Source organism: Salvia hispanica, chromosome 5 (assembly GCF_029641045.1).
Source record: "Salvia hispanica isolate PSC_SH4W2 chromosome 5, Shi_PSC_v1, whole genome shotgun sequence".
Lineage (NCBI taxonomy): Eukaryota > Viridiplantae > Streptophyta > Magnoliopsida > Lamiales > Lamiaceae > Salvia > Salvia hispanica.
The window spans coordinates 1,370,970-1,390,070 of record NC_142696.1 but is presented as its reverse complement, the minus strand read 5'-3'; the positions used below and the strand labels follow the sequence as shown (position 1 = coordinate 1,390,070).

The 19,101-nt window shown below is 38.3% G+C and overlaps 3 protein-coding genes across 3 annotated transcripts; 2 read left to right on the top strand and 1 right to left on the bottom strand.

The window, feature by feature from the left end:
* Positions 1-2,771: 2,771 nt before the first annotated feature.
* Positions 2,772-6,077, top strand: LOC125188264 (flavonoid 8-hydroxylase 2, chloroplastic-like). The gene is made up of 7 exons (XM_048085033.2): positions 2,772-3,320; positions 4,015-4,202; positions 4,378-4,467; positions 4,546-4,732; positions 4,815-5,015; positions 5,154-5,341; positions 5,765-6,077. Exons 1-7 carry the CDS (start codon positions 2,823-2,825, stop codon positions 6,018-6,020), a joined length of 1,608 nt encoding a protein of 535 aa, XP_047940990.1. The 5' UTR covers positions 2,772-2,822; the 3' UTR covers positions 6,021-6,077.
* Positions 6,078-8,901: 2,824 nt separating this feature from the next.
* LOC125188263 (flavonoid 8-hydroxylase 2, chloroplastic-like) lies at positions 8,902-12,536 on the top strand. The gene is made up of 7 exons (XM_048085032.2): positions 8,902-9,528; positions 10,373-10,560; positions 10,697-10,786; positions 10,865-11,051; positions 11,138-11,344; positions 11,430-11,617; positions 12,105-12,536. The coding sequence occupies exons 1-7, from the start codon at positions 9,031-9,033 to the stop codon at positions 12,358-12,360; spliced, it is 1,614 nt and encodes a 537-aa protein (XP_047940989.1). The 5' UTR covers positions 8,902-9,030; the 3' UTR covers positions 12,361-12,536.
* Positions 12,537-13,939: 1,403 nt separating this feature from the next.
* Positions 13,940-17,376, bottom strand: LOC125188265 (flavonoid 8-hydroxylase 2, chloroplastic-like). Its single transcript, XM_048085035.2, has 7 exons — positions 16,852-17,376; positions 15,516-15,703; positions 15,276-15,365; positions 15,036-15,207; positions 14,765-14,965; positions 14,512-14,699; positions 13,940-14,239 (listed from the first exon to the last, which is right to left on the bottom strand). The coding sequence occupies exons 1-7, from the start codon at positions 17,347-17,349 to the stop codon at positions 13,981-13,983; spliced, it is 1,596 nt and encodes a 531-aa protein (XP_047940992.1). The 5' UTR covers positions 17,350-17,376; the 3' UTR covers positions 13,940-13,980.
* Between the last annotated feature and the right edge of the window lie 1,725 nt (positions 17,377-19,101).

Genomic DNA, 19,101 nt, shown 5'->3' with positions numbered 1-19,101 from the left:
TACGCCATATTACTTTCAATATATATTAATTTATAGCAAACCCTTGACATGCACCCGACCCGACACCCCTACCGCCCTACGCACTAGTGTGCGTGCCCATTCCCTCCCCCCTTCTCCTTCCACCTTCGCCGTCTCCCCATCACGATCTCCTACATCCTCCTTTCACCGCCTCCGTCTCTTCATCTCCTCTCCTTCCATTGACGAGTACATCTGCCTTGTCATGCGTAACCCACACCGTTATCGTGCACATGCGCACGGTAGAGTGTATCTTAGTATTACTCACGCTGCACATGATAAAACTTCCATTCACTTTTGACCCGAATTTTACTAAATTGGTTGAATGTGTTGCAAGTTAAATTAGTGATTGTAATATGAATCACATTTTTGTAATAATCATATACTGAAATATAATAATAAAAATATAAAAACATTTTATTATGAACATTTCTAAAGTGACAAAATTTGATAAATCATGGACACAGAGGATTATCCTTACTAACATGATAAGACATTTTTTTTATATTAAAACTCGTCGCACATTTATAAAGATTGATTAAAGTAAGTCATTTTATTGTGGACACTTGTATAATGTCAAAATTGCACTTTTAATCATGAACTAAATCATATTTTATTTTGATGACTATAAAACACGTGTATTATAGCCATTGGCCCGATTGGTAATATCGATATTTCTCGTTCTTTTCAAAAATTATATTGAAGCATAATGCAAAAAATAATTGCTGGAAGATTTCAAGCCACAATCTCTATAAATCTCGTTTCATACCTTGTCACTGTTTATTATTATCCATTCTTATAAATTAGTAATGATAAATTTTGGATGAAAATGAAATTGAATCAGTGCTAAAAGCCTAAAACCAACTACCGCCATGGAAGCTCTAAAAGCTTACTACATGGAGTATTATTTTCAATAATAGAGTTGATTTATTATTTACTTATGGCGTATGAACCACCATTTTCTCAATAAATAATTAATCATCATGAACAATATACCTAATTAGATGTAACATTTTATTGACACACCCCCATTCGATTGATTGTAAACTCTCTAAATTGCGTGAAAATAGGATATGTGTTCAATATTTGGGGCTGATCAAGAAATTGATACGAACCTATATTTGACTAATCGGTTTATAGCCGGCGAGTGGCGACTATACCAGAGTAATGTTCGATAGACATGTTAAATTAATGCAAAATAATTAATTAAGATGATCTTTTAAGATAAGGATACATTATCTTACTCTTTTGGTCGGTTAAATAATCCACACTTTTTAATTAATTCGCTTCAGGCTTCAGCGGGCCGAGATGGATTTTGATGGCCTAACATAATCTTATTTTATTTAACAAACAACCAAATAATCCATATAACTCATATATCTTGGCCTTATCTAGTTATCAAACAAGCACTTTTTAAAGAACAAGAAATTACCCTTCGGTGCAGGTAACTTGCCAAACCAAAAACTTTGCATCCTTAGGACCGTTATAATTATGGTCATCGTTGACTTCAGTCCCACGAATATAAGAGCATCCGCAATGGTTGGCTAGCCGATCAGCTAGCCGAACCATTGGAGTAGGCCAGCCGAATTTCGGCGAAAAAACCGGCGTGGGCTAGCCGATCGCGTGTGGCTGGCCGATGCGCTGGCCGCCATTGTGGCGGCCCGATCGGCCAGCGATCGGCCAGCGCTATTATTTATTTATTTTTTTAATTTTTTTTTAATTCTTTTTTTAAATTTTTTTTAATTCTTTTTTTAAAATTTTTGAAAAATTATATAAACGCGATTTTCTCTATCTCTAAATTTCTGTACAAGAGTAACATCTAGCGATTGACAACAACAACTAGCCCAATACAAAATTAAGACCTAAAACAGAAACATGTCATACCGGCTAGCGGCAAACTATAACGGATTCAAGGCATACTAACATTTTTTAATGTATTTTTTTAATAAATTAGTGAGGAGTAGAGTGGGGCGGTGGCTCGTGTGTGGAAGCCCGGATTTTTTTTTATTATGTAATTTTTTTTATTTTTAGTTAATGTACTTTTTTTTATATAAAATTAATGAATTTTCCCGTATATGTCTCGTAAATTTAATTCGGTAATTTAATCATAATTTTAATTCCGTAAATGTAGTATATTTTGAATTATTTTTATTGCGGCTGGCCTATGGCTGGCCTAAATCTGATGTGGCATGTGGATTTTTTAGTGTTGCTGACGTAGCAGGGGAGAGAATGGCTGGCCTATTGCTGGCCTAAGCACCATTGCGGATGCTCTAAAGCCTTCCAGTATAATCCTCTATGATTCTCACACAGAATCCACAGTTACTCCCTCCGTCCCATAAAAGATGGCATACTTGGGCAATGATACGAAATTTTAGGGATGTTGTTTTGTGTGATAAGTAGAGAGAGAAATTAGTATATTTATATTAGTGTGAGAGAAAAAAAATTTCAATATGACATCTTTTGAATGACAAACTAAAAAGGAAATTGTGATTTCTGTTATGGGATGGAGGAAGTATTTTTTATTGATAAGGATATTTATTATCACTAAAAATAAGTAATTATTCTTCAATACTCATATGGCCCAAAAACTACTAGGAGTAGTATTTTCTACATATCTATTTCATCAATTGAACAAGAAAATGCAGCAACAAATCAATCACATTGCTGGAAGATTCCATGCCACAATCTCATTTCATACCTTATCTGCAAAAACATTACACTATTAATTAGTATTTCTTATAAATTGTGTAAATATAATAATAATGAAATTAAAATTGGATCAGTGCTAAAACCATCAGCTCTCCGCCATGGAAGCTCTAAAAGCTTCATCTTTCCCCTCATTTCACCGCCACACCATCACAACCCAAATCCCCAGAAAAACTCTCGAAAAACCCATTCCAATCATCCCATCATCTCGTCGAATCGCGCCAATTTTGAGATCGAATTTTAAAATTTTCACCGCGGTTTCTCCCGCCGCCACTTCGACGGATGAAGAGGTTGAATCGGAGAAGAGGGAGGAGAGATTCAACTGGTACGAGCACTGGTGGCCGGTGTGGCCGGTGTGCGATCTGGATAAGAGGAGGCCGCACGCGAAGAAGGTGTTGGGGATTGATTTGGTGGTGTGGTGGGACCGGAACGAGAATGCGTGGAAGGTGTTCGACGATAGTTGCCCTCATCGATTGGCGCCGCTTTCGGAGGGGAGGATCGATCAGTGGGGGCGGCTGCAGTGTGTTTACCACGGCTGGTGCTTTGGCGGCGCCGGCGACTGCAAATTCATCCCTCAGGCGCCGCGCGACGGCCCTCCGGTGAGTTCAGTGCCGATTTTAGTGATCTTTGTTTGATTTTTTGCATCAAAAGTGAAAATCCCCAAATTCAATCAAACAAATTGATTTGATTGAATAGTAAACAAATTGAGTAGAGTACTAAAAAGAATAATAAATTATTTAAATCATTTAAAAATATAGTGCTCCTATGTTAAAAAATTCAATTCCTATAGATTGCCATTCATGTAAAACTGACAAAAAATAAACAACTAGTATACTTAAAAGTTAAAAGGAATGAAATAAAAGAAAACAAAAATACTTATTTTTCTGAGACGGGTGTTGTTACTTCAATTGAATATATATTTATGTGGCATGTTAGGTGGAATGTACATAAATTTTTGTAGTTTTGATTGCAAGGTAATCAATGGTTGATGCTAAAGTTTTGATTGAATCTTGGAGCAAATAGTGTTGTTTTATGAATAGTGATAGTGATAAAGCTTAGAGTTAGAGAAGAGAATCTTGAAAAAAAGATGTTATTCTTTAACATTTCATACTGAAAGAGGCTGAAACTGCTACTGAATTAAGTTAATTATGCAGAATACTGTTTTTGGATTTTTCTGAATGATCATTTTGAAGTAGTATTACTTTTAAATTGCAAGTATTCTTGAATTGTGTGTGGCCATTGCTACATAAGGCAGTGCTTCATATTTCAAGATTTTGAACTCGAATTTCGCAGGTCCACACTTCCAATAAGGCGTGTGTAGCCGCTTATCCTACTTGCGTGCAAAACGGCATTCTTTGGTTCTGGCCGAACTCAGATCCTCAGTATAAGGATATACATTCGACGAAGAAGCCACATTATATCCCGGAACTTGACGATCCATCATTTACCCATTCGATGATAGCAAGGGACATAGGTTATGGGTAATGTTATCAAATCTTGGCTACATCAAAAACCAGATTTCACTTTTACGTCGATTTTACGCCTGATTTTAGTCTTAGTCCAAACAGATTACTAGTTTTGGGGTGTAGAACTGCATCAAAACTTCGAACTGAATAAGTGCTTGTGTTGAGGTTGATGCTACGTTGATCTTTTCAGGTACGAAATCTTGATTGAAAATCTTATGGATCCAGCTCATGTTCCATATGCACACTATGGCATAATGAGAACAGCGAAAGTGCCCGAGAGATAAGTAAATCTATGCACAACTTCGTCTTACGTTATTTTTGTGTTGTTTTTCTGAGGCTGACGGTGAATATCCTGCACTTTGAAGGCGGACAGAGAGGGAGGCAGACCAATCGAACTAAGTATTCAGAGACTGGACGTAAACGGGTTCACATCAAAGCAAATGTTTGGAGAGAACAACTTCATAGCGCCTTCACTGTACTACGGCCATTTCTCCCCAGGCGGAGGTCAAAGCACGGACAAGGCACCATCAGATGGGAAAAATGATGTACGTAGTCGACGCATGATTTCATACTTGTATATGTAGTTCGTCTACTGTATTCAATCATCGTGGGTTTTCTTGGGTGCAGGTGGTGTCATCCCCCATTCCCCCTTCGAAAAAAGTTATGCTCATTTTCTACTGCATCCCGGTTAGTCCGGGTTATAGCAGGCTGATCTTCGCGTCTCCTAGGAACTTTGCTGTCTGGATGGATCGAATCATTCCACGTTGGATGTTTCACATTGGACAGAACTTGATCCTTGATTCAGATCTCTATCTTCTTCATTTGGAGGTGACTTAACCATATTCTTTTCTTTTGCAATATAGATTTTTGAATTGTGATAAGATCTTTTGTCAATTTTACTTGAAAATCATTATATAAGTATATAGAATGATTATATTTGAGAAAGATGGATGTATGGTGAATCAGGAAAGGAAGCTGAAAGATGTTGGGGCTCTCAATTGGCAAAAAGCTTGCTACGTTCCGACAAAGTCAGATGCCCTCATCGTGACATTCAGAAGGTGGCTAAACAAGTACGGCGGCACACAGGTCGACTGGAGAAATAAATACACTGGAGAGCTTCCGCCCACTCCCCCACGAGAGCAGCTCTTCGACAGGTAAATAAAACTCCTTCTCCCATTATAAGTGGCTCGTTACTTTTGGGCACGTAAGATTGTGTTTTGTGTGTAAAAAAACATCATTTTTTGAAATGATTGTTGCCTATAATCTGGTTGCGGTTGACATGGCACATGGTCACTATTCCATTGGGAGCATCCTTAGTAACTCGAATACGGAATCTCATGCTCAATTTTGGGAGTATCTCGAGATAGTACACATACATCGAGAGACTAACTTTTCGCAGATGCATTATTTCATCATGCTTATGACTTCAGCTTGAGTTTCCATTCCCTTACCCCCTCGTTGTCTGTCGATCGGTGGCTCCTCCATGGATTACTTTGCATATTTTGCGTTCGGTACTTGTTATTCCCCGTTTTACCCACCAAAAAATGATTGTTGCTTCGTTTTGTGAATGGCCTCAGGTACTGGACTCACACGGTGAGCTGCAGCAGCTGCAGTGTCGCGTATAAACGCCTCAATGCGTTGGAGATCGCCCTTCAAGTTATCTCGGTTGCTGCAGTTGCGGCCGCGGCTGCAGCCAAACAGGGTGCAATCTCCATGGCTGCAAGATATTCTTTGGCTTCAATGGCTGTGTTGTGCTTTGTGGCTTCAAAATGGCTCTCACATTTCATCTACAAAACTTTCAGATACCATGATTATGATCATGCCTTCCGCTAAGGGGCTTGTAAGTTGTAACTGTTAATGTTATACAAAAATTAATTAATTTCCTCTTAACCGATTCAATTGGTTGGCGATTCACGGTCAAACCGGTCAATTGAATTCTTATCTCTCGCAATTTGAAAATCTAGGATTGGAATTGATGTCCTTTCGTTGATTCCTCCCTTTCCAATTCAAAACGGCTCAAAGTTTGACTAGTTTAAATGTCCAAACCAGACCAGACCAAGTACCATTCATGAAAGAACCGATTGAACTAGTTGGTCCAGTCCGAGTTTCAAAACGTTGTTGCTAACAACGATGTACCTGTCGAAGAGATGCTCTCTTGGAGGAGTGGGTGGAAGCTCTCCGGTGTATTTATCTCTCCAATCAACTTGTGCGCTGCCGTACTTGTTCAGCCACCTTCTGAACGCCACGACCAGGGCGTTCGGACTTTGTCGGACCGTAGCAAGATTTATGCCAGTTGAGGGCCGCAACATTTCTTAACTTTCTTTCCTAACAAGGCATGAAACACACATTGTTCTCATACATAACATTTTTGGCATCAAACAATAGCTCATCATGTATAGTAACATAAGGGCAATTCACCTCCATGTGAAGAAGATAGAGATCTAAATCAAGAATCAAGTTCTGCAAAATGTGATGTATCCAACGCGGGACAATTCGTTGCATGCGGATGCCAAAGTTCCTAGGAATCGCGTAGATCAGCCTACTATGGCCCGGACTAACCGGGCGCAGTAGAAAACAAGCATGGCCTTTTTTCTCCGGGGGGAACGGGGGATACCACCACCTACATGAACACATTATGTCGAGACATTATACACAGACAAACTGCATTAGACATACGATGAAGCATAACTCAGTTGGTAAGTTGTTATCCCTCCAACCAATAGGTCGAGGATTCATTAAGGTAAACTGGAAACTATTAATATCGAATATCGACCACCTCGGATGATGCCTTGTTAGTGATCTGGCCTTTTTTTTGGCGCGAAGTAGCCGTATAATAGGCAAGGCGCAACGAAGTATAGGGAAGGGGTTAAATGTCGTTTTAATAATAACACCTTAAGAGTTAGTGTTTAATTAACTAAACAAGATCAATGATCTGGAGATGCGAAGTGCGAAGTCTGTTCATCATGCTAGGGAAAAGGAAAAAACTCTCATTTCATTTTACCAAATGAATTCAAATGCAATGCCAACACCACTATTTTCCTTAAGAATGTTAGGTAGCATTGGCCATTGGGTAGTTTAGAAATAGTATTCCCTATAGTACTACAATATTAGAGTATTAATATGTAGTATTACCTAAAAATAAAGAACAAAAGCAAATCTAACTAATTTGTTTAGCAAGCATATAGCATTGGCCATTGGCCAAAATACCCTAATGCTGAGCTTTAATGTTTTTAAAGCTCTATAGTTTTATGAATTTAATGTTTTTAACTAAAAAAATCAGAAGATAGACCTATTCATTTTTTCAATAATTTTAACTATACAAAATAATAAATTAAATGTTAATTTTTAGTACTTAATAAAATTAATAATATCAATAATAATTGTCAAGATATTAGATTCAAATTAAATGTATAAACAAAATAAATAATAAACCAAAGTGATGATCACTAGGAGCATGACTTTATTAACAAGAATTCAGTCTATGTGATCCAATAAAGAATGTGACTTATTAAAAAAATCAACCCAATCTCAAACGAGTAGGTAATAAATACTATATTAAATAGTATTACGGCTAAAATCAGTACCAACTACCAACACTGTATAACGAATGCGATGAGACTTGCTCCACGTTGAATAATAGTATTTACTAAGCTACCAAAGAATAACAAGATAACCCTTTCATGCATGTCACAACTCATAACTAGCTCGATTAAAAAATTTGCTATCTCAGGAGTCAGGACCATTATAGTTATGGTTGGAGTAGGAATATGGATATCGGGTATTGGGTTTACCCATATCCGACCCGATATTCACCGGGTATTGGATGCCCAATATCCAATTATATGGGATTGGGTATGAGATTGGATATTGAAATTTAAGATAAATCGGGTATCGGATATTACCCGAATATCCAATTTATTATTTAAAGCATTTTTTAAATTAGGTTTAGCCATTTTAGGCTTCGAGAGCTGAGCCAATTTATTTACTAATTACATTTTATTAGGTTAAATTTTTCTAAACTTATATAAATAAGACAATCTCTCTTACTCTAGGTCATGGTTTCTCCAAACTCTCAAGTTTTATGTATTGCATAATCAACTCATGTGGTTTTTATATTTTACTCGTAGTTAATTATTTTGACTTTTGAACTATATTATTGGTTGTTTAATTAAATGAATAACTTTTATTATGTTACTTACATATTGCATGATCAATCTCCATAAATATAATCATATACTTTAAAATAAAAGTAATCCATTTTTTTAGTTTTATACTACAAAATAAATGCAACATTAATGATATTAGTCAATTTAAATATTTATATTAATATAATAAAATTTGAATTTTTTTATTAGTTATTAACACATGTAAAGAATCGGGTATTTGGGTACCCGATACGTCGGGTACGGATATCCGGGGCGGGTATTGGAGTACCGAAAATATATCGGGTTGAGTTTTAGATAGACATTTAGATGATTTTCGGGTTTGGTTACCCAGTTTTTATAAATCGAGTATCCATGGATACCCGTATTCCCATCCCTAGTTGGAAGTACAAAAATATTCTACATTAGACCCAAACGTAATTATTCTATATTAGGCCCAAATGTTGTACGTCTAACCTATGCGTTTTTATATTTAAATCTAGTTTTGCATTAAAACTCCTCCTAAACATATCTATCTCATAAATTTCAATGCAGGAAAAAAAATCAACATTGCTGGAAGATTCCAAGCCACAATCTCATCAAAATCTCAATGTTAATTAAAATTGTATAAATACAGTAAGAGCAGTAATACATTTTGGATGAAATTAAAATTGGATCAGTGCTAAAACCAACCTTCCGCCATGGAAACTCTAACAGCTTCATCTTTCCCCTCATTTCACCGCCAAACCATCACAACCCGAAGCCCCAGAAACACTCTGACAAAGCACATTCCGATCACCCCATCATCTCGCCGAATCGTGCCAATTTTGAGATCGAATTTTAAAATTTTCACCGCGGTTTCTCCCGCCGCCACTTCGACGGATGAAGAGGTGGAATCGGAGAAGAGGGAGGAGAAATTCAACTGGTACGAGCAGTGGTATCCGGTGTGGCCGGTGTGCGATCTGGATAAGAGGAGGCCGCAGGCGAAGAAGGTGATGGGGATTGATTTGGTGGTGTGGTGGGATCGGAACGAGAATGCGTGGAAGGTGTTCGACGATAGTTGCCCTCATCGGTTGGCGCCGCTTTCGGAGGGGAGGATCGATCAGTGGGGGAGGCTGCAGTGTGTTTACCACGGCTGGTGCTTTGGCGGCGCCGGCGACTGCAAATTCATCCCTCAGGCGCCGCGCGACGGCCCTCCGGTGAGTTCAATGATGAGGTTAGATGCCCAAGGTTTTCGGTTCGAGCGGTTAACCGTGAAACCGTAACCGGCAGTTTCGGTTCGAGCGGTTAACCGTGAAACCGTAACCGGCAGTTCCGGTTCCGAACCGGAACCGTGAGATTTAAATCGAACCTTGAAACCGATGTTCGGTTCAGGTTCTAAAATTCTAGAACCAAAACTGTGCCGGAAACACGGTTCCGGGCGGTTTTAGACCGGAACCGCCAAAAACCGCTGGAAAACCGTGCCGAAACCGCCAAAGACCGCCGAAAATCGGTGGTTCAGAACCGTTAAAAACCACCGGAAAATCGGCGGTTCCGAATCGTAACCGTAACACGAAATACCCTCGCGGTTCGGTTCCGGTAACAATTTCCAAAACCGGAACCATGGGATCTCCGTTATCTCAGTTGTCTAATTTTTCCCTCAAAATTTGAATTCCCCCAAAATCGATAAAGCAACATTGATTTGATTGCATAATATGAAATTGCATATTCTTCTCCATCAAATTGCTGAAAAAAAAATGGTAAATTTGTGATTTTTATAAGTACAGTATTTGTTTATGTGGCATGTTAGGTGGAATGTACATAAAAAAATTTGTAATCTTAATTCAAAAGATTGTAGTTTTGATTGCGACCTAAAATCCAATTTTGTGTGAATTAAAAAAGGTGTGCAATTCAAGAAAAGGTCCAAAGTTTGTGTATTTACGTGCAGTTGTCCCTTTTGTTGATGTTTGATGCCATAGTTTTGAATATAACTATATACTGTTGAAGAGCTGAAACTGCTACTGAATTAATGTAGAATACTGTTTTTGAACTCGAATTTCGCAGGTTCACACTTCCAATAAGGCGTGTGTAGCCGCTTATCCTACTTGCGTGCAAAACGGCATTCTTTGGTTCTGGCCGAATTCAGATCCGCAGTATAAGGATATACTTTCAACGAAGAAGCCACATTATATCCCGGAACTTGACGATCCATCATACACCCATTCGATGCATGCAAGGGACGTAGCCTATGGGTAATGCTAATACTACTCTTTTCTGCTTATATAAAATCTTTCATCATACTATCATGTACAACTAAATTTCTATACATCAAAACATCGAATTGAATAAGTGCTCGTGTTGAGGTTGATGCTGCATCGAATTTTTCAGATACGAAATCTTGATTGAAAATCTCATGGACCCTGCTCATTTTCCATATGCACATTATGGCATAACGCACATGGCGAAAGTGCCCGAGAGATAAGTAAATTTATGCATAACTTCGTCTTTCGTTATTTTTTGTGTTTGTTTCTGAGGCTGACGGTGAATATCCTGCACTTTGAAGGCCGACAGAGAAGGAGGCATACCTCTAGAAATAAATGTCCAGAGACTGGACGTAAATGGGTACACATCAAAGCGAGTGTCCGGAGAGAACCACTTCATAGCGCCTAGTCTGTACTACCTCCATTTCTCCCCAGGCGGAGCTCAAAGCACGAACAACGCGCCATCAGATGGGAAAAAAGAAGTAGGTGGTTGACATTTGATTTTCATATTTGTTTATGTAGTTTGTCTGTAATATTAAAACATCGCGTTTTATTTTGTTGCGTGCAGGCTCAGCTGCTCGCATTCCCTGTCCCCCCGGAGAAAAAGGCTATGCTCATTTTCTACTGCATCCCAGTTAGTCCGGGCTATAGCAGGATGATCTTTGCGTCTCCTAGGAACTTTGCTGTCTGGATGGAGCGAATCATTCCACGTTGGATGATACACATTGGACAGAACTTGATTGTTGATTCGGATCTGTATCTTCTTCATGTGGAGGTGACTTAACCTTATCCTTTTGTTAATTGTTTTGCAAATTAGATTTTGCTTAGTTGAACTGTGATAAGATCAATTTGGGCATTAGGAAAGGAAGCTGAAAGATGTTGGGGCTCTCAATTGGCAAAAAGCGTGCTATGTTCCGACAAAGTCTGATGCCCTCGTTGTGGCATTCAGAAGGTGGCTAAACAAGTACGGCGGTGCACAGGTCGACTGGAGAAACAAATACACCGGAGAGCTTCCACCCACTCCTCCGCGAGAGCAGCTCTTTGACAAGTAACTAACACTCCCTCTCGTCCCATTATAAGTGTGGCTCGTCACTTTTGGGCACACAAGAATGTGTTTTGTGTGTAAAAAGCTTCCTTTTCTTGAAATGATTGTTTAATACCTAAATAGAGATGATTGTTGCTTATAATCTGCTTGTGGTTAAGATGGAACATGGTTGCTGCTATGTTGGTGGCATCCTTAGTAACTCGAATACCGAGGTTCATACTCAATTTCGTGATTATCGAGAGGGTAACTTTGTTGCATATGCGTTATTTCATCATGCTTATGACTTCAGCCCGAGTTTCCACTTCTTAACAGCCTCCCCCCCGCATCGTTAGTAATTTGAATACGGAATCTCATGCTCGGTTTTTGGACTCCTTGTCGATCGGTGGCTTTTTCATGATTTACTTGGCATACTTTGCGTTTGGTAGTTAGTTATTCTCCGTTTTACTCACCAAAAAAAATGACCGTTGCTCCGTTTTGTGAATGGCCTCAGGTACTTGACTCACACGGCGAGCTGCAGCAGCTGCAGTGTCGCGTATAAAAGCCTCAACGCATTGGAGATCGCCCTTAAGGTTACCTCGGTTGCTGCAGTTGCGGCCGCAGCTGCAGCCAAACAGGGTGCAATATCCATGGCTGCAAGATATTCTTTGGCTTCAATGGCTGTGTTGTGCTTTGTGGCTTCAAAATGGCTCTCACATTTCATCCACAAAACTTTCATATACCATTATTATGATCATGCCTTCCGCTAAGGCTCCTTTTTCTATACAATTTGGACGTGTAATTAAATAATTAACTGTTAATTAATGTTGTACAAACATTGATAAAACTGGGCGATATACATGGGCCGGGCCCATATTGATATTACCAATCTATCGCCGGTTTGATATTTGTTAGAATCAAATCTATTCAGCATGCTTTCTTTCAATTTTCCCGCCAAAAAAACTAGCTTGTAATATTGTACTAGGCTTAATCGTGAGATTAGTTACCGCATTTGGGATGGGACATGATCAATTGAAAACTCTGAATATTGTACAAACTCAAAACTATGATCTGGATCATTGAAAAATGTCAACAGATCACAAAAAAACATCAACAGGAAAATATCAACAGAATTTCAACGGTAGTCAATGATTGATGCTGTGTTGATATTGTGTTGACATTAAAATTTTGAAATTTTACACTGTGTTGAAGCTATGTTAAAGAGTTTTGAGTTTGTACAATATATAAGTTTTCATTTTATCACTACCCTAGTTCTATTAAATAGTGAGAAAGGCAATTAAACACTATAAAATAATTAAACACACAGTATTCATATCATAATCACTAAGTTAATTCACTCACAACAAACTTAATCAATTCTCTAAAACCAACAAATGGACTTTCTACTTAAAAATAATACTCCACCTATTTATAATAAACACACTAAAATAATTAAATATGCGTGATTCATATTCTACTAATTTATTAAACTCACAACACACTCAACAATTCTATTAATACCAACAACTGGGACTTCTACTCGAAAACAGAGGGAGTAGTAATTAAACGAATGCATGATGGTAGTCATGGCATACGAAAGTTTTGTGGATGAAATGGGACAGCCATTTTGAAGCCAAAAAGCTCAGCACAGCCACTGAAGCCACAGAATACCTTGCAGCAGTGGAGATTGCACCATGTTTGGCTGCGGCTACAACTGCAGTCGAAGCAATCGAGACAACTTGAAGGGCTATCACTAGCGCGTTGAGACGCTTATACGCAGCGCTGCAGCTGCTGCAACCCACAGTGTGAGTCCAGTACCTGATTAGGCAATTGAGCACACAATATAGTCACTTTCTATCAAGAACAACCAACTCAGTCTCATCATGAAGGTTTTTCGGACTAGTTTTTAAAATTGTAGAACGGAGAAAGATTTGACACCTTATTGTATGCATTATAATAGTATTATGTAATATGTCATGATGCAAATTAAATAAATAATTGGGTGGAATTTTGGAGCTTTGTGTCTATTTTAATATTAATCCATGCTTGATTTTGGTGGTTACATAGTCATGTAACAAATTGAAAGAGAAAGTAAAGGAACGTATGCAGTATTTGCATATTCTAGGATTGATTGTCGATCATATATAATTTAAATTACGAAATTTGGTCGAATTCTGGTCAGATTCATAATTATTAAAAATAAAATATATTAAATCACGAAATTTAATTTCAAAGTTTTCTCGACTGACTCATCCGTGTAATTAACAATATGGAGTAGTATTTTGGTGATGTTCAAACAATGTTGATCAGCATGGGCCCGGCCCGGTATATGGGCAAATTTTATCGATGTTTGTACACCATTAATATCGAATTAATTACAAGCCCAACCCTTAGGGGAAGAAGGAATGATCATAATCATGGTATCTAAAAGTTTTGTAGATGAAATGTGACAACAATTTTGAAGCTACAAAGCACAACACAGCCATTGAAGCCACATAATATCTTACAGCAATGGAAATTGCACCCTGTTTGGCTGCAGCTACAGCGGCGATCAAAGCGATTGAGATAACTTGAAGGGCAATCTCTAGCGCATTGAGGCGTTTATACGCGGCGCTGCAGCTGCTGCAGCTCACCGTGTGAGTCCAGTACCTGAGGCCATTCACAAACTGAAGCAAACGGGGAATAACTAACGGATAAACATGATGAGATAGCGCATCTGCAACAAAGTTAGTATCTCGATGTATGTGTGATATCGAGATACTCCCAAAATTGAGCATGGGATTCCGTATTGGAGTTACTAAGGATGAGCACGGAATAGCGACCATGTACCAATTCAACCACAAGCAGATTATAGGCAACAATCATATCTAAAAAAGAAAGTTGTGTAATGAGCCATTTATAATGGGAGGAGTTTTATTTACCTGTCGAAGAGCTGCTCTCGCGGAGGAGTGGGTGGAAGCTCTCCGGTGTATTTATTTCTCCAGTCGACCTGTGTGCCTCCATAACGGTTCAGCCACCTTCTGAATGTCGCGACAAGGGTGTCAGACTTTGTTGGGACGTAACAAGTTTTTTGCCAATTGAGGGCCCCAACCTCCTTCAGCTTTCTTTCCTGATGCACCACAAATACATCTAAGAAAATCTAATTTGTTAAAGAAAAGAATAAGGTTAAGAGACCTCCACATGAAGAAGATTGAGATCTGAATCAAGAATCAAGTTCTGTCCAAGGTGAGACATCCAACGCGGAACGATGCACTCCATCCAGACAGAAAAGTTCCTAGGATACGCGAAGATCAGCCTGCTGTAACCAGGACTAACCGGGATGCAGTAGAAAACGAACATAGACTTTTTCTTGGGGGAGACGGGGAATGACACCACCTGCACGCAAGAAATCACACGATGCTTGGATAGCATATGCAAGTATGAAATCACATGCCAAACTACCTACATCATTCTTTGGAGTCTTGTTCGTGCGTGGGGAGAAATGGTCGTAGTATAGCCACAGGCAAGGCGCTATGAAGTGGTTCTCTCCGAACATTTGCTTCGATGTGAAACCATTTACATCCACTTTCTGAACACTTATTTTGAGTGGTCTGCCTCCTTCCCTGTCAGCCTTCAAAGCGCAGGATATTCTCCGTCAGCCTCACACAAGATAATGTCCAACGAAGTTATGCATAGATTCACTTATCTCTCGGGCACTTTCCCCGTTCTTATTATGCCATAATGTGCATATGGAACATGAGCAGGATCCATGAGATTTTCAATCAGGGCTTCGTACCTGAAAAAATCAACCTCAACACGAGCATTTATTCAGTTCGAAGCCATGTCAAGACTACAAAATAAGCGTAAAATCTACATAAAAAAATGAAATCATGCTTTTGGTGTAGCAAAGTTTGATATAAGTGGAAAAGAGTAGTGTTAGCATTACCCATAAGCTAGTTCCCTTGCTATCATCGTATTGGTAAATGATGGATCGTCAAGTTCCGGGATATAATGTGGCTTCTTCGTTGAATGTATCTCCTTGTACTGCGGATCTGAATTTGGCCAGAACCAGAGAATGCCATTCTGCACGCAACTAGGATAAACGGCTACACACGCCTTGTTGGAAGTGTGGACCTGCGAAATTCGAGTTCAAGATTTTGAAATATGCGGCCCTACCTTACGTGACAACGGGCACACACAAATCAAGAACCTTGCAGTTTAGAGGTAATACTGTAAATTGTAATAGTGCTTCGAAATTTCAAGATACTTCACCTAGTGCAAAATGATCATTTAGTAAAACAGTAGTAATTTACTTAATTCAGTTGCAGTTTCAGCCTTTCAATATGTTAGCAAACAGCTTTTTCTAGATTCTCTTCTCTAACTCCTAGCTTTAGATCACATCAACTATCAAAGTCCCCTTTCTGTTGAAAATTGTCAACAGATGATAAAATTACATCAACACAAAATGTCAATATAGTGTCAATACAGCATCAATCGTTATCATCTGTTGACATTTTCCAACGCTCCAGACCATAATTTGGATTTGTAGAATATTTAGAGTTTGCATTGATTACATCTAGAGATGTCAATGTAGCCCGCTAAATTTATAGAGTTAGGGTCGGAAATTTCTAGCCCGACAAAAAAAACCCGATAAGCCGCACCCGATTAACCCGCAACCCGTTAGGGCCAGACCCGAAAACCCGATGGGCTGACCCGATAACCCGGTAAAATTTATATTTTTCAATTTTTTACTCCTAATTCGACACTTCGTTGACTAATTTTATGACATAGATAACTAAAAAAAAGATAACTTTCAATTTTATGGTAAATATATAAATTATATATTGAATTTTTATTAATATAATAATTGTTAAAAAAATTAATTATTTAAATTTTTAACATGCATTAAAATTTCATAAAATATCACAAATATTAGTATTTTATGATTGAGTTTAAGCATATATATCAAATTTATCATAATTAAATATTTTATATTTTATAAATATAACTAATTTTCATCATGATTTATTGGATTGTTCAAGCCTTAACCTTTATTGGTAGCAACCCGATTAACCCGTTGGGCTAGCCCGAAACCCGAGCTTTTAGGGTTAGGGCCGAACTTTTACAACACGAAAGAAATCACAACCCGGCAAGCCCGCACCCGATTGACCCGCAACCCGAGTAGGGTTGGCACGAAACCCGATGGGCCGACCCGATTGACATCCCTAATTACATCCACAGTTGGATAATTGCGAACAATGTTAATCATCGCGGTTACTCACCGGAGGGCCGTCTCGCGGCGCCTGAGGGATGAATTTGCAGTCGCCGGCGCCGCCAAAGCACCAGCCGTGGTAAACACACTGCAGCCTCCCCCACTGATCGATCCTCCCCTCCGAAAGCGGCGCCAACCGATGAGGGCAACTATCGTCGAACACCTTCCACGCATTCTCGTTCCGATCCCACCACACCACCAAATCAATCCCCATCACCTTCTTCGCGTGAGGCCTCCTGCTATCGAGATCGCACACCGGCCACACCGGATACCACTGCTCGTACCAGTCGAATCTCTCCGATACGAACTCTTCATGGAGCGGCGCAGGAGAAATCGCGGCGGCGGCGAGAGTTTTTAAGTTTAATTTCTGGTTGCGGCTAATTAGTGGCGAAATTCGGCGAGATGATGGGATGTTTAAAATGGGTTTTTCGAGAGTGTTGGAGGGATTTCGAGTTGAGATGGATTGGCGGTGAAATGAGGGGAAAGGTGGAGCTTTTAGAGCTTCCATGGCGGGTTTCACCCAAATATTATTAATACAAAATTTATACCAATATTATTAAAGGAAGAGCTAAATATTTGCGAGCTAAATCAAGCGTTAGCTAGGCGCCCATATGCATGATTCTATTTTTAGCCATAAATATTTGCGAGCTAAATCTAGTGTTAGCTAGGTGCCCAATGGCATGATTCTAGCCATAAATATTTGTTAGTACCTCCGTCTCTCAAAATTTGCTACACTTTGACCCGATACGGGTTTTAAGAAATGTAATGGAAAGTGAGTTGAAAAAGTTGGTGGGATGTGAGTCCTACTTTTAAAGTACTACCTCCGTCTCCCAAAATTTGCTACACTTTGACCCGACACGGGTTTTAAGAAATGTAATGGAAAGTGAGTTGAAAAAGTTGGTGGGATGTGGGTCCTACTTTTAAAGTATTAATTTTATAATAGAATGTGAGTAGGAATAAGTTAGTGGAATATGGGGTCCCCTACCAAAAATGGTAAAAGTGAAGTGTATCAAATTTTCAGGGACAGACCAAAATAGTAAACTGTATCAAATTTTCAGGGATGGAGGTAGTATTAGTTTTATAATAAAATGTGAGTAAGAATGAGTTAGTGGAATATGGGGTCCACTACCAAAAATGATAAAAGTGAAGTGTCAAATTTTTAGGGACGGATCAAAATAGTAAACTATATCAAATTTTCAGGGGCAGAGGTAGTACCAACTACTTGTGTGAGATATGTTGGTTAAGATGGAACATGGTTGCCGCTATGTTGGTGGCATCCTTAGACTATCTCCATCCGTGACACTCATCCAATCCAACCCCAATCAACTTTTTAATAAAATATTCATTTCTCTATCCTCCACATACACAACCCTCATTCAATTCAATCCCCATCAACTTTTTCATATATTTTGTATTAATATTTTGATTTATAATTAATTTAAATATATTAAATAATGTCTAAAATTATAATAAAAAAGTATATGATTCAAATTTAAAACATAAAAAATGAAGCACACTAAAAAAGTAGCAAATAATAAAGAAATCATAAAAAAAAATAACAATTAGTCATAAATAAAATGAACTAATTCACGTGAATTTTTCAGAAGAGGGGCTCACATGAATGTTTGGAAAAATGATATATATAGACAAAAATAATAGTAATTAAATAAATTTAAATTAAACACTTAAAGTAATAAAAATTACATAAATTCACAATGTCCAAAATATTCAAAAGGTGATTATCTAAAATATTTAGATTTCATATTTATAGATAACAATTCTAAAGCATGTACATTATTAAATAAAATAGTGATAATCAATAATTAGTAGTAAATAAAAAAAGTAAAAATAATAATACATGAAACCAATGAAAAATTGACATGTGTCCTTTGGCCTTCACTTTTGGTTGGGTCGGCTGACAAGCCTTGAAAATGGGGGTTGGGTTGGGTAATTTTATTTTTGGTTTATTTTTAATACTCCCTATTTTGTCTTATATGCTTCACCCCATCTCATAGTCACCGATGGAGGTGGTCTTAGTATCTCGAATACCGAAATCTCATACTCAATTTCGGGATTATCTCGATATCACACGTCCTTTTTTTTTACTACAATTTGGACGTGTAATTAATTAATTAATTAACTGTTAATGTTGTATAAACTTTGATAAAACATGGCCATATACACGGGCCGGGCCCATATTCATTTACCAATCTATCCCCGGTTTCATTTTTGTTAGAATCGAATCTATTCAATTATTTCA